The 15456-nt window shown below is 38.9% G+C and overlaps 1 protein-coding gene across 1 annotated transcript; it reads right to left on the bottom strand.

Moving 5' to 3' along the window:
- Positions 1-4973: 4973 nt before the first annotated feature.
- Positions 4974-5468, bottom strand: LOC110900427. The gene has a single exon (XM_022147318.1). It carries the CDS (start codon positions 5466-5468, stop codon positions 4974-4976), a length of 495 nt encoding a protein of 164 aa, XP_022003010.1.
- Between the last annotated feature and the right edge of the window lie 9988 nt (positions 5469-15456).

The following is a 15456-nucleotide window of genomic DNA, read 5'->3' on the forward strand; positions in this document are numbered from 1 at the left end:
AGCCAACCCTGTTGCCAAAGCTCCCTACCGACTTGCACCGTCCGAAATACGTGAACTCTCAAACCAACTCCAGGAACTACCTTAAAAAGGCTTCATTCGCCCGAGCACCTCTCCTTGGGGTGCGCCAGTCCTCTTCGTTAAAAAGAAGGATGGATCGTTCCGGATGTGCATTAATTATCGGGAATTGATCAAGCTAACCATCAAGAACCGCTATCCCCTACCTCGCATTGACGACTTGTTTGATCAGCTACAAGGTGCTACGTGTTTCTCGAAGATCGATCTACGTTCAGGCTATCACCAGCTACGCATTCAATAGGAGGATATACCCAAAACCGCTTTTCGCACTCGCTACGGCCACTACGAGTTCGTTGTTATGCCTTTTGGCTTAACCAACGCACCCGCGGTCTTCATGGATCTGATGAATCGCTTGTGTAAACCTTATCTAGACCTTTTCGTCATCGTGTTCATTGACGATGTCTTGATCTATTCCAAATCAAAAGCCGAACACGCGCAACATCTACGTTTGGTTCTCGAACTACTCCAGGGGAATCAACTCTATGCTAAGTTCTCCAAGTGCGAATTTTGGCTAGGAGAGGTTCAGTTTCTGGGTCACATCGTAAATAGTCAAGGCATTCACGTTGATCCTGCGAAGATTGAAGCAGTTAAGAGTTGGATTACGCCAAAGAACCCGTCCAAAGTCCGTTCTTTTCTCGGACTAGCGGGCTATTATCGACGATTTATAGAAGGATTCTCCAAGATCGTTGTGCCGCTTACCGCTCTCATGCATAAAGACAGATCTTTTGTTTGGGGAACTGAACAAGAGTTTTCTTTCCAAACCCTCAAGCAAATGCTTTGCAATGCTCCTGTTCTAACGTTGCCCGACGGAAATGAATGTTTCATTGTCTACTGTGATGCTTCCAACCTTGGTCTTGGTTGTGTTCTCATGCAACGGGACAAGGTTATAGCTTACGCGTCTCGCCAGCTCAAAATCCACGAGAAGAACTATACAACCCATGGTCTCGAGCTAGGCGCAATTGTTTTTACGTTAAAGATTTGGCGACACTACCTGTATGGTACCAAGTGTTCGATCTTCACCGATCATAGGAGCCTACAACACATCTTTGATCAGAAAGAACTTAATATGCGTCTACGCCGATGGGTAGAACTTCTCAACGATTACGACTGTGAGATTCGTTATCACCCAGGCAAAGCAAACGTCGTTGTCGACGCACTCAGCAGACGAAGCTATTTGCTCAGCATCCGCGATACCCAAGCCCAATACAACCTCGAAACTCTCATCTGCGAAGCCCAGCATGCCTGCTTTAATGAACGCACTCTGAAGAGGGAAAGAATCTACCACGATGGAGCTCAACTGGTAAACAAGTCGAATAGGATATTCCACTTTCTGGACTGAATTTGGATCCCTAAGCGGACCAATTTGCGGCATATCCTGATGGACGAAGCCCACAAATCCCGGTATTCTATTCATCCCGGTGCTGATAAAATGTACCAGGATCTTCGTTACAAGTACTGGTGGCCGGGAATGAAAAGGGATATCGCTCTCTACGTTGGGAAGTGCCTGACTTATGCAAGGGTCAAGGCTGAACATCAAAGGCCCTCTGGCTTACTCGAGCAACCCCCAATCCCTACGTGGAAATGGGAGAGTATAGCTATGGACTTCATAACCAAACTTTCGCCTACGTCATCAGGTCACGACAGCATATGGGTTGTTGTTGATCGCCTAACCAAATCAGCCCATTTTTTGCCAATACGGGAAGACTACAAGGTAGAACGATTAGCCCGAATCTAAACCGACGAGATCATTTGTAATCATGGTACACCTCGTGATATCATCTCTGACCGTGACGCTCGGTTTACCTCGCGATTGTGGGAAACGTTTCAAGCAGCTCTTGGTACTATGCTTAATCTGAGTACCGCATTCCACCCTCAAACCGACGGTCAGACTGAAAGAACGATCCGTACTCTTGAAGACATGCTCCGTTCGTGTGTCATAGATTTCGGTGGTAATTGGAACAAATACCTCTCGTTAGTCGAATTCTCGTACAACGACAGTTATCATACCAGCATCCAAATGGAACCATTCGAGGCTTTATATGGAAGAAGATGTTGATCGCCTATTGTGTGGCACGAGATCGGTCACTCGCAATTAACCGGTCCTGAGCTACTACAAGAAACGACTGACAAAGTCCTCCAGATTCGAGACAACTTGTTGAAAGCTCGAAGTAGACAGAAAAGTTACGCCGATAGACGACGCAAGCCCCTTGAATTTGACGTTGGCGACTATGTACTCCTAAAGGTATCACCTTGGAAAGGTGTGGTCAGATTCGACAAGAGAGGGAAACTAGCGCCTCGATATGTTGGACCTTTCAAGATTCTGAAAAGGATCGGAAAAGTCGCCTACAGACTCGAACTACCGGAGGAACTTAGTAACGTCCACCCCACTTTCCATGTGTCGAACCTCCGAAAGTGCCTGGCTGAGCATGATTTAATTGTACCTCTCGACGACCTTCAAATAAACGAAACGCTACACTTCGTGGAGAAGCCTGTCGAAATCATGGATCGCCAAACCAAGCAACTCAGGCGCTCGCGCATTCCTATTGTGAAAGTCCGATGGGAAGGCAAACGAGGCGCGGGGTTCACTTGGGAACTCGAAAGAGACATGAAGGCGAAGTACCCGCAGTTGTTTAAATGAAAGTCTAGAGAGAGAAAGTTCTCAAACGTGATTCATGGTGCTGTACATCTTCCGACCTAATTTCGGGACGAAATTCCCTAAACAAGGGGAGGCTGTAACACCCCGTGTTTCGAAAGTCAAAGTCAAAGTCAAGATTGAAGTCAAAGGGAGAAAATATTGCTAATTGCAATCTGTCTCTCCTTGACCAATCTCTGTTTTGACTTCTTTGACTGTAATTAGTCTATTTTGAGTTTGTACGTTAGTTGTATTATGTGGAGTAATTAGCTAAAATCGCAGTAATCGAAGTAATCGAAGTATATTTATCAATACGAACCGCATTACGACTTTGAATAATAGGAAGTAACAATGCGATAAAGTCAATTAAACGCCAATCAATCTAATCTAATCAACATTGCGCTCGCAAACTCGAAATACGCATTTGGTGGTTAATATACGTGTATGTGTGCCTTATGTGTTACTTGTGCATGCTTATTTATGTTATGTGTGGTAATCAATCGAATCGCAATCAAAACGCAATCGAATTCAATCGCAATCGAATCGTAATCGCACATCAAATACGAAACAAGGATGATTATATGTAGATATAGTATGATAATTGGTAGAGTAGAGATAGTGCAAGATATGAGTAGTTGGGATTAAAAGTAATTTGAGAAGAAAACTCTATCGCATTCGCGTCACTCGCAATCGAAACCGAAATATCAAAAAAATCGTCGGACCAAACACTTGAATCAGGCGACTGATCGATCAGGCTACCAGTCGATCGGACTGCTGTCCGATCGGACAGACTGTCCGATCATGCTGCCCGACCGATCGGCCAGCCGTTACCACTTTTGGCATCCTATAAATACCCCTGTCATTGCCAAACTTTCTACTTTTGGCATCCTATAAATACCCCTGTTATTTCCAACTGCCTTTTATCTCTCCCCCTAATGTTGAGAATGTTAGGGGTTGTTTGGTAGCCTCTTAGTGACCGTTCAGATGCTATCTCTTAATGGTTTAAAACCTCTGAATGAATAAGAGGTAACCTCAAGTCTGAATGGTTAAGCGGTAACCTCTGAATGGTAAATCATCACATGTCACATTCTTCTACCTTCTCATTGGTAAAATTCTTAATGGTTCCATTAAGAGGTAGCCTCTTAATGACCATTCAGAGGCTACCAAACAGCCCTTTAATCCATTGAGATGGATATCAATTAGTTAACCAATAAATAAATCTCTCGTTAATGGATCTATTCATCAACATATATTCTCATCCACATTCCAAGTCTCATCTTTGTACATCGTGGTGGATCAATTTCAATATATATATCACACAACTAAATTCTTTAATGGGATATTTTTGGTTCATGACCAAAAACCAACTATATGGGGAGAAAGTATTATAACTTGTTGGCTTGATGTGAATTAATGTTTCATGTAAAATAACATGTTCATAACATATGAACTTCTACTCTCATGATCACTGGTTTTGCAACCAATCATATATATTCGATGATCATTGATGTGTGGTAAAATACGCATATTTATCCCGTGTAAAGTGTATAATATTTGTATATTTTTTATTTGTTTTATTTAGCTTTTAGTGTTGTATTATAGTATTTTATGTTTGCCATGTCCTGGTGCAAAAGGAGCGAAAACGAGTAATAAGAAAATAACCAGCCAGTTGAGCAGAGTAGAAAACCAGTGACCGAATTAAAATTGTCGTTATTTTCCTTGAGTGGGCTGAGGCAACTGTCTCTATTTTATAAGTTAGAGGGCTGCCATAATATAATTATATAATTGTGGATCGCAACGAGAAGGAACGAAGATCGGTTATAATTGCGTTGCATTCAAGTTGGGCAATTAATAGTTGAGCAAAGTAGAAAACCAGTGATCGAATTAAAATTGCCGCTATTTTCCTTGAGTGGGCTGAGATCACTGTCTCTATTTTATAAGTTAGAAGGCTTCCATAATATAATTATATAATTGTGGATCGCAACAAGAATGAATGAAGATCGGTTATAATTGCGTTGCATTCAAGTTGGGCAATTAATGTAGTTAAACAAAGTTGAAATACATTATTCAAGTGGGTTATTTAATTGGGCTGAAGCTAATAGTTATTTTATTGGGATGAATAAAAGTGAAGTCCATATTAATTGGATCATGATTTTTTTTTTTGAACGGCCGACAGAAAAATTTTATTAATTCAAGCTAGCAAGATGCTAGACACCAAATATACAAAGTACATGATTACACCAGTTAGGCCGAAGCCAAATCACACTTATTCAAACACCGAAAATCTACACCAATCCTCCCATGAGAGATCTAACTCCCTGGACCTATTTTTAACCCATAGGAAACCTAACGACTTAACTTCCTCCAATACTTTAATCACATTTGGTTGAGCGTTATTGAACATTACCTCATTACGTGTCTTCCGGATGCTCCAAATAGCAATGTGGGAAATGGCTTGCAACGTCTTCTTTCTTTTCCTCGAACCCGGACTGAAATTGTGAAGACCGAAAATATCTCTGATAACGAAAGCTATAATGGGAAGGGTTTTACACCAAGAAGTAATATTCTGCCAAACAGTTTGTATGAAGTGGCATGCGACAAACAGGTGTTCACTTGACTCCACATACTCTCCACATAATACACACGAAGCATCCGTAATATCAATACCCCTTCTGGCTAACGCCTCTCTAGTTGGAAGCCTATCCTTCTCTGCTCTCCACGCCACCATTCCAACCTTTTTCGGGATCCAATTGTTCCACATAAATACCTAGCTCGACGTCGGTCTATTTACCAAACTTAGGAATTTTTGATACTCAAGACAGAAAACCAGCCAGATGAATCCAGTTCCCATACATGTTTATCGATTCCTGATGAGACTAAGATTAATTCTACCAGAGTTGATAGATCCTGTAATTCGACACTCTCAATCCCAACTTATACTTCTCGATGTTGAATAGACGAGGGAACCTTAGATGTAAGGGAGTTTCGCACAGCCAATTATCCAACCAAAATGAAGTGTCAGAACCATTCGCTATTACGGACCTAATAGCCTTCTTAAGATCGATCCCACGACTAGCTAGTGCTTCATGGATACTGACTATTTGCTTCCACGGTCCGGTTATAGAGACCTTAGGCGGGATTGTCGTCTATGATCTATTATTATGGTGAATTGCCCAGATGACCGATCACCATAAACCTTCTTTCTGAACTTTAAATCGCCACCACCATTTGGCTAACATAGCGAGGTTAGCATCTTTTATTGAACCGAAACCGAGGCCGCCATATTCAACAGGAGCTATTGTCTTTTCCCATGCAACCCAATTCATCTTCGTATGTTCTTCACTTCCACCCCAAAAGAAAACCCGTCTAATTCTCTCAAGAATTTCTAAAACTTTAGCCGGAGCCTTAAAATGGAAAAATAAAAAGTAGGAAGTGAGTTCAGTACTGATTTTAGTAGGGTAATTCTACCACCGTATGATAGATGTTTTGCTTTCCAAATCGAGAGCCGATTTCTAAACATGTCCACCACTGGTTCCCAGTTGCGAGTAAGATTCATGTTTGCACCGACAAGGAGCACAAGATGTTTAAAAGGAAAGGATCCTTTCTTACAATTTAGAGTATTCGCCATTTCTTGAACTTCAAATTCACTTACCCCGATGCCATAGACATTACATTTCAAAAGATTCACCTTGAGCCCAGAAGTTAAATAAAAACATCTAAGAATCCTTCGAAGGTTTGTGATGTTAATGTAAGACCACGAGGAACATAGTGTCATCGGCATAAATGAGGTGAGATATATTCGGACCGTTAAAAGTGCATCTAGTACCTCTAAATAGTCCATTGGAAACCGCCTTCTTCATGATCCCCGTTAAAGCTTCCATTACGATAACAAAAAGAAAAGGAGAAAGGGGATCTCCTTGTCTAAGACCACGCGTGCACACAAACTCCCGAGTTGGGGATCCATTAACCAAGACCGAAGCCTTCGCTGAACACAGTGTTGCCATAACCCATTTACGCCATCTATCTGGGAAGTTCATTTGTGCCATAATGGAGTCGAGGAAGTTCCAGTTAACCCCGAATCATATGCTTTATGGAAATCAACTTTGAAAAACATGGCATTATTTTTTGACTTTTTTAACCACCCAATGATTTCATTTAACATTAATGGATTGTCGATGATACTTCTACCCGCCAGGAATGCCGACTGCTCATCCGAGATGAATTTCCCAATCACTCCTTTTAATCAATTGACCAGTACCTTTGAAATTACCTTATTTATCACACCAATCAAACTGATGGGGCGAAAGTCTGAAGGAATAGTAGGGTCCTTAACTTTTGTAATTGACGCAATGAAAGAAGATGTGCAACAGGTATTAAGGGACCCCTCTCTGTAAAACCTGTTAAATAGGCTAACAAAGTCATTTTGTAAACCCTCCCAACACCTTTTAATAAACTTGAAATGGGCCCAGTCCCCCTCACAATCCTAAATAGTATTTTTAATTTCAACAATGGAAAACGGTGCTTCTAGCATAGCCGCTTCTGAGTCGGAAATAGCTGATAAGTTCGGACAAATAATACCTGGCCTGGCCTGGAAACAATTGGTTCAGTAAACTGTTTACAAAAAAATTCATAAAAGGCTTCTTTAATAACCACCGGATTTGACTCCCACACCCCATCTATCTTGAGGCCATTTACTCGATTAATACTAATATTCGAGTTGATAATGTGATGAAAGAAAGTCGTATTCTCGTCACCCTCGAACGCCCATCTCGCTCTTGATTTTTAGCGGGTATCCAAATATTTTAATCTATCTACTTCTGCCGCAAAGCATTTACACTCGGCCCTTTCTCGAATTTCGTCCTCCCCCAGTAACCTTTCTTCAGCCAGATTGTCTCAAAACAACACACGGTTCTTTTTTTCACCATATTCCCCTTCTATTCGAATCCTTTCCTCTTTTATCTACACCTTAATTTTATTTTTTATCCACCTTAACTTTATTGCAATCGCCAAATCTTCTGGGCCTGCAAAAGAAAATGTGCTGCAACCTTGAAGCACAAATCCATGAATCCAGGTATATCAAGCCATGAGTTAAAAAACCTAAAGGGAGTTGGGCCAAAATCCGTTTGAACCGTGGACAAAATAATAGGTCTGTGGTCCGAAGCTACTCTGTCTAAAGCTAGTACAGATGCGATCGGCCACATCTCCACGAACCCGAGATAAACTAAAAAACGATCTAGTTTGCTCAATTTATCTCCTTTATCCGAGATGTAAGTATATTTACCGCCACCCATATTATATTCCTGTAACCCCGCTGCCATTATAAAATGATTAAATACTTTAGCATTAGGAGCGTTAAACTCCGAATTTTTTCTTTCCGAAGCATCTCGAACCTCATTGAAATCTCCCATCAATACCCAAAGTCCTTGAATTGATTTCCTAACTGCTATAATGTCACTCCATAACGTCCTCCTGGCCACAGCGTCATTAGGTGCATAAACATTTACAAAATTCATGCGACAACCCGACTGCACTAACACCCCCGAGACTACCATAAAATGTTGGTTTTTAATAACATTATCACACGAGAAAATTGACGGACACCAAAGACAAGCAAGCCCCCCAGATCTGCCATGAGACTCAACCACTACGTAACGAAACATAGAGCGACCCCAAAAACTATTGAACATAAAATTAGAAGAATTACCGAACTTGGTTTCGTGGATAGAAAGAAAATGAATACCGTAATTTGTCTTCAAACCTCTGATCTATTCGACTTTGCGAGGATTCCTCACCCCCCTTAAATTAATTGATAAACAATTCATTGTAAACAACTGTTAACGCCTTCATCTTCAATCAATTTCCGGGTTTCCAAATCAAAACCCTCTAAATTTATACCCACCTTAGCCCCAATTGTCTTAGTTAATTTTGTTTCCACTTCAACCGATATCCGAGATTTAATATTCGCTGTGTAATTAGGAGAAACAGTATCATGTATACCTGGGTCCGAATCAGGATTCGACTCCGAATGCTGCACGGGTGAAAACCGAGGGTTCTGTCTGTCAACAAGCTCGTCTCCTTCAGATCCTCTAGTGCCTCTACCAGTATTGCTATCGTACATAGGGGCACTCAGATCAATATGCACATCTCCAAGCTCATTATTTTGACTAAATGACCAATTTGGTGGGCCTTGCATTGATCCAGTAGAGGGTGGGCTCCTAACTGCCCTGGGTCGTTTACCTAATGTATTAATTGGATCCAAATTGCAACCGGGGGTGCTGGGTTGCTTTTGACTAGCCAACGAATGAATTGGATTAGGCGTATCATTAAATACATTGGGACCCTCCTTATCAATACTCTTTCTTGGAATATGATCAGCCGTATCGGTATTCCCATGCAACCCATGCAGACTAGAATGATAATTATTATCCGGAATCGATACATGTTCCTTAGACTTTTCAACTTTAGGTGTAGTGTTGACGGCTTCCAGCGACTCTCCAATTCCCGGCTTCGATTGTGCTACGTCCTTCGGTGCCGGAACATATTCTCCTTCCTCCATTGGTTCATCGTCTTCTATGCTCTCATCGTCATCTGAACCCCGGCCGGACTCTTCACCTGATTCTTCTACGTTAAACTCCGGCGACCAGCAGCCAGGAAGTTCCGAAACCCATACTACAATCTTGCGATTTTTCCAATTCAAAATTATTGACTCCTCAATACATGACCCTTGAGCTGTGACAATCATGACCGTGCCATCCGAATTATCATACAATTGCCATGAGAATTCTGATGACTTAACTATTTTGCCAAATAACGACCCAATTCTTTCAAACAATGTATTATCCCTTAAGATGAAAGGGACACCAGAAATACGTATGGACATGATACGCTCCAACGGAAGATCCTCTCCGTTCCAGACATAAAATTTTGAAAAAAGCTCTGGCTAGTACACTTTCATAAGCAACCATAATATCATTAGCAACTTGCCTATTGTGCAACGTGATCAAGACACTCAAACCCCCAATATAGGATAAACCAAATTCGTTTAGTCCACCTTCCTCTAGTGTCAGATTAACACTGTTAAGAGAATTAATGTCCTTAGCCGTTCCTAAAATGGATCTACCAATACAATGCAAAGCATATACCGAACCATTACCCTCCACCATGACTGATTTAGTACCTTGGTCATTGTTTGTCATTTTATCACGGAATAGATCCCAGAAGGATTGTCCTTCCCAAACAAACGCTGGATTTGAAGGCCCGGCATTATTATTCTGATTACTATTGCGAGCTGTATCGATGTTAATTGGAGCCGGTTCTTTTTCCCTCCATTGTTTCCTTCCTCCCATCATATCCGAAGTATAAACAAACTTGGTTCTTATCGTATTTAGCCAGCGAGACTTTTAACTTTGATTCAAAAATCCTTACTGTATTCATTTCCTATAAGACAGTGTCTACCTTTTTCGCAACCACGTATCGAACAAAACCAAAGTGACTGCCACTTGAATCGCTCTTCCGAGCAACATCAGCATCTGTAATAAATCCGTGAGGTTGAAAAGCTCTCCACATGAGGGTTTTGGAGACCCGATTCGGTAGGTTTTGTATGAGAAAAGTCATCTCTATACCATATGGTCGTGTTCTCTTGTTTTTCCGATATTGTACCTCGGACCAAGGTATCTCTCCTTCGTCCCTATCATTCCTCGCCATACTCCCCCAACCCCAAGTGAATACCAAGATTTTTAAAAGGTTAATAGGATTCGTATCGATCTAGCTGAACTATCACAATAGTCGCGACCAATAACCAACCTACTAAGCAATCAAAATCCGGATTCAACGCCTATACCAACAATAAAACCAACACCGAAAAAGGCCGCGAATGGATGAAATAGAGAAATCTATTAGAAGGAAAGGTTAGATCAAGATTCACGGAAAGTAAATCGATTAAAACTTGCAGTCTAATCTACTTCAATCTTCATCGTCGAGCCAACCTGTTCAGTTTTAGAGAGAGAAAGAAGGAATCATATGTTATTTTTTAGCTCGTTAATTGGATCATGATATGTTAGTGTATATCATAATTTGGGTGGAGGCAGCTAGGAGGATCAGAGGAAAATTAATTCACAAAAGGATATAATATTACTTGGAGGTGGAGACATTCGAAAAAAAAAAGAGGTGGCCATATATTATTATTGTAGAGGCTGCAACTAAAGAAAAAAGAAAGATATATTATTATTGTTGAGGTTGCCTTACAATTCACGAAGGAGGGGAGGAACATATCAGACGCATAAAGAAGATCGGAAGGGACGATCTAGGCAACAGGTTATACGGTTCGAGCTTCAAAGACACGATTCAAGATTCGAGTTTGGTTTGTAATTTATTATTTTTTTTTTGTTTTGTTAGGCTTTGTGTTTTATAAACTATTAAACATGATTTGCTTACCGTATGAGACTTGTTTCTTTTTAGTGGTTATGTTTCTTGGCTAGTTTTTTTATGCTGCCTAGGTTATTATGAACACAATGTTTGACTAATTATTTTTTTATTCGGTTTTGGATATTATTTGTGGATTTAATAATTAAAGTAAAGACTTGGTTTTTATGGTTTGATGTGTATGCATATTTAATCTAGTTCATTGAATGTTATTTACTCCACATGTTCCTTGTTAAATGTCTTTAGTTATAGGTTCATGTTAGATCAACTACTGTGTGTTTTTTATTAGTTTATGGTTGATTGGCCAAGATACCATAGGGGTGATTTTCATAATTTGAATAGGGTTAAGTGTTCTACCAATCTTGATAGCTGTGAGGTGAGAGATTGTCGATTTGTCTTTAGTGTTAGATTGCTAGGGTTAGATACTCTGTGAAAAGATCCCCCTAGTTTCCCTTTCACTGTTTGCCTATCAAGTTTGATCAGGAATCCATAGTTACCCTTGACTTTTGTGCTGTGAGGTAGATTGTTGAATAAAGGTACTTTATTATTACATTTGGAGATACCGTAAGGGTAAGGGAGTCCATTTAAATCGGTCGTTTAGCGGCTTATTAGGTTGCCTTAAGTGTCTCCTGGAGAAGGGTCTAGGATCTTGTTCGGTATTCCTAGTAAGTTAGTATTTTAAGATCCTGGTTTCCATGATAGTTCCAAAGCCGATAGAAGTTGTCATACATGTGTAGGATTCTGACCTAGGTAGTATACCTCTTTCCTCTGATCGTATCTTTAGCTCTTAGTTCATGTTTGGTTCATAGTTAGTTAATTTAGGTAATTTAGTAGATCGATAGAAACCCCCCCCCCCCAAGATAAAGAAAAACAAGTAAATCAGTTAGGTTAGATAAGTTTGTTGAGTCTAGTTAACATAGTTAGTAGAGTCTCGTGGGTTCGACACTCGGACTTACTTAGGCTATACTACATTGACCGGCACACTTGCCGGTTGTGTGGTCTAGGTTTAGAGAATCTTAGTTATAAATTTAAAACTTAGAGAGTCTAGTTTAGGATTTGATTTTATTTAATTTAATTAGACCACTTTTAGCACATCAAGTTTTTGGCGTCATTGCTGGGGACTCTTGGCGACTGCGTTACTAGCTTTGATTACACTTAATCTGCTAAATATGTGCTACTTGAATATTTGTGTAATTTTTTTTTTTTGTTTTTTATGTAGTACTCTTTGTATTCTCTCTACCTTGTTCTGCTCTTTCTACTCTCTTAATGGCATGTAATACTATCGAGTGCCATCCCCACGTGCTTACGTTCATGGAAATATGTCTAGGGTTTGCATGAAAACTAATCACAGATTTTTTGGATGTCTAGGGTTTGCATGAAATCAAAATAACAAGAACAACAAAGTATAACACAAAGCACTTACCTTAGATGGATTTAGGGTTTGATCTTGGAGAATGAAATATTGATGATTTGAGAGTTGTGTTACAAAGCCAAAATGATTAGAGGAAAATGAACTACCGTACAGTGATTATGGGAAGGTTTAGGGTTTGAAGTGGTTTATTAGAGTTTCACAAATAACTCTAAACACCCCCTAACTATATAACTTTCATACAAGAAACACATAATATCATACAATTTACAGTAAAGCACATAATTCATGTATTTGTCATGCAACACATAAGTTTTGTATAAACCATCTGTTTATAATTATTATTCGCGTTAGTCACCAACGCTCGAGAGTTATCATGTGTGTGTTCCGGTAATTCCTCGAATTACCAACGTAGACTCATTTAACTAACCCTAGTTAAATGCAGTGCCATGAGTGTATGTCTAAATTAACTGTGGTTAGGTTAAAGTAGTAACCTGAAGTTGCGGGTTGTCACAAATAACCTCATCTCTTGGTCCTCTAAATGGCAGCCCACGGTCTCACATTCTACCGCAGAGGCCGAGTACTGTGGGTGGCTAATGCAGTGGCTAAAACAGCCTGGTTGCGTAGCCTGCTACTTGAGTTGCATGTACCAGTTTGCCAGGCCACTATTGTCTATTGTGAAAAAAGACTCCGCCATATACCTGTCAGAAAATCCGGTTTAGCATCAACGTACAAAACATGTGGAATTTGATATCCACTTTGTTCGAGAACGAGTTTGCCTTGGCCAAGTTCGACTTCTACATGTGTCTTCCTCCTATCAGTATGCGGATATTTTTTACTAAAGGCCTTTCAACACAATTGTTCGAGAATTTTCGTTCTAGTTTGACCGTTTGTTTAGACTCCCCCTCAAACAGAGGAGTATTAGCGAACCGATCATATGTGATTATCCTTTCCATATTGATAGGAGGTTAGTTAGGGAGAATCATCTTATATATATGTATGTGATCAATTGTATTATACACAACATAATAACAAATGTATGTGATCAATTGTATTATACTGGTTGAGTTATTCTACAAAAGGGTATAAAAATAAGAAGTGTAAGAGGCCACTATAGGGTGACAAGTTTCCCAAAAGAAATCAAGTGAGAAGGGTAATTTAATTAAAGAGAATAAAAAGATTATGCACATGCAAGTCACATGCTATTTCCACCCTACTTTTTAAACGTCCATAACTTTTTTATACGTCATTTGTTTTAAAAAAATTATATCATAAAATCGAGCGTCTTTTTATCTTTAATATGAGTATCATATTGTTATATTTAGAAAAAAAAATCGTAAACCCAGTTGCGTATTACACGATAGACATAACATAAAACACAATGAGTCTCAAACTAAAAACACAATATAAAGTAGACCAAAAATACAATCGATAATAACAGATAAAAGACACAATGGACATAACGTAAAACACAATGAGTATCAAACTAAAAACACAATGGAAAGTAGACCAAAAACACAATCGATGACAACATATAAAAGACACATGAACATAACGTAAAACACAATGAGTATCAAACTAAAAACACAATGGAAAGTAGACTAAAAACACAATCGATTACAACAGATAAAATACACAATGGACATAACGTAAAACATAATGAGTATCAAACTAAAAACACAATGGAAAGTAGACTAAAAACACAATCGATTACAACAAATAAAAGACACAATGGACATAACGTAAAACACAATAAGTATCAAAATAAAAACACAATGGAAAGTAGACTAAAAACACAATTGATGACAACAGATAAAAGACACAATGGACATAACGTAAAACACAATGAGTATCAAACTAAAAACATAATGGAAAGTAGACTAAAAACACATTTGATGACGGCAGATAAAGACACAATTAGTGAGAGCAAATAAAAGAAACAATGGATAACAGACTAAAACACAATGGACAACAGACTAATACACAATGAACAATAGATTAAAACACAATGGATAACAGAATAAACAATGACCAGAACCTATAACATAATGTATAGAGTACCCAAATATAACATCATTTTCATTGTGTCATATATTGTGTTATAGGTTCTGATAAAATGCAATGAATAGAACCCAAATTAACATGGTGTTATAAGTTTTGATAATAACACAATGTATAGAAACCTTAGTAAAAAAATGTAAGGACGAAAACCCAGTTGAAAGACACAATGGTCAAAACCTTTAACACAATATAAAGAAGCCCCAATAAAAATGAAATTTTTTATTTTATTTTTATATATTAATATCATACTCATATTAAAGATAAAAAAACGCTTGTTATTATGGTGATTTTTTTAAACAAGTGTCGTATGAAAAAGTTATGGACCTTTGAAATTTGATGGGGGAATTGGCATGTGCCTTGCATGTGGAGAAAGAAAGTCAATATATGTAGAATTCCTTTTATGCCCTTTTATTATTTTGTTTTCCCTGAAACTAATCTCAACCATTCAAATCTAAGATCAATGGACTAGAATCCTTGTTACCCTTCTTACTTATGTTGTCCTTTGTATTTGATCTTAATCCTATATTATACACAACATAATAATTAACATATCGTGAATACTTTCAACTTCTACATACATAATCTTTCCTTTCTATTTAGTTGCCGTATTTTAATGTTCAAACACTTAAGTAATTAGTTCTTAGGGTAAATTACACTTTTCATCCTTTATGTTTGTATCAGATTGCAATTGCAATGGATGACCTTTAACTTCAATAATTACAGTCACAGTCCTTTATTTGTAAAACCTATTACACTCTACGTCCTCTGACCCTAACCTGGTTAAAATTTTCAGTTAACTATGGCATGTGCCATGCACGTGAGGGTAGATTGGTTATTTTACTCACTTATTTATCTAAAATAAATTCAAACAATAACAAATCAGATTAAAAAAGGGGTA

Source organism: Helianthus annuus, chromosome 13, assembly GCF_002127325.2.
Source record: "Helianthus annuus cultivar XRQ/B chromosome 13, HanXRQr2.0-SUNRISE, whole genome shotgun sequence".
NCBI classification, from domain to species: domain Eukaryota; kingdom Viridiplantae; phylum Streptophyta; class Magnoliopsida; order Asterales; family Asteraceae; genus Helianthus; species Helianthus annuus.

What these genes read in the sequence shown, in the direction of transcription:
- LOC110900427 (XM_022147318.1), bottom strand. Translation starts at nt 5,468, where the DNA reads ATGTGGAACAATTGGATCCCGAAAAAGGTTGGAATGGTGGCGTGGAGA.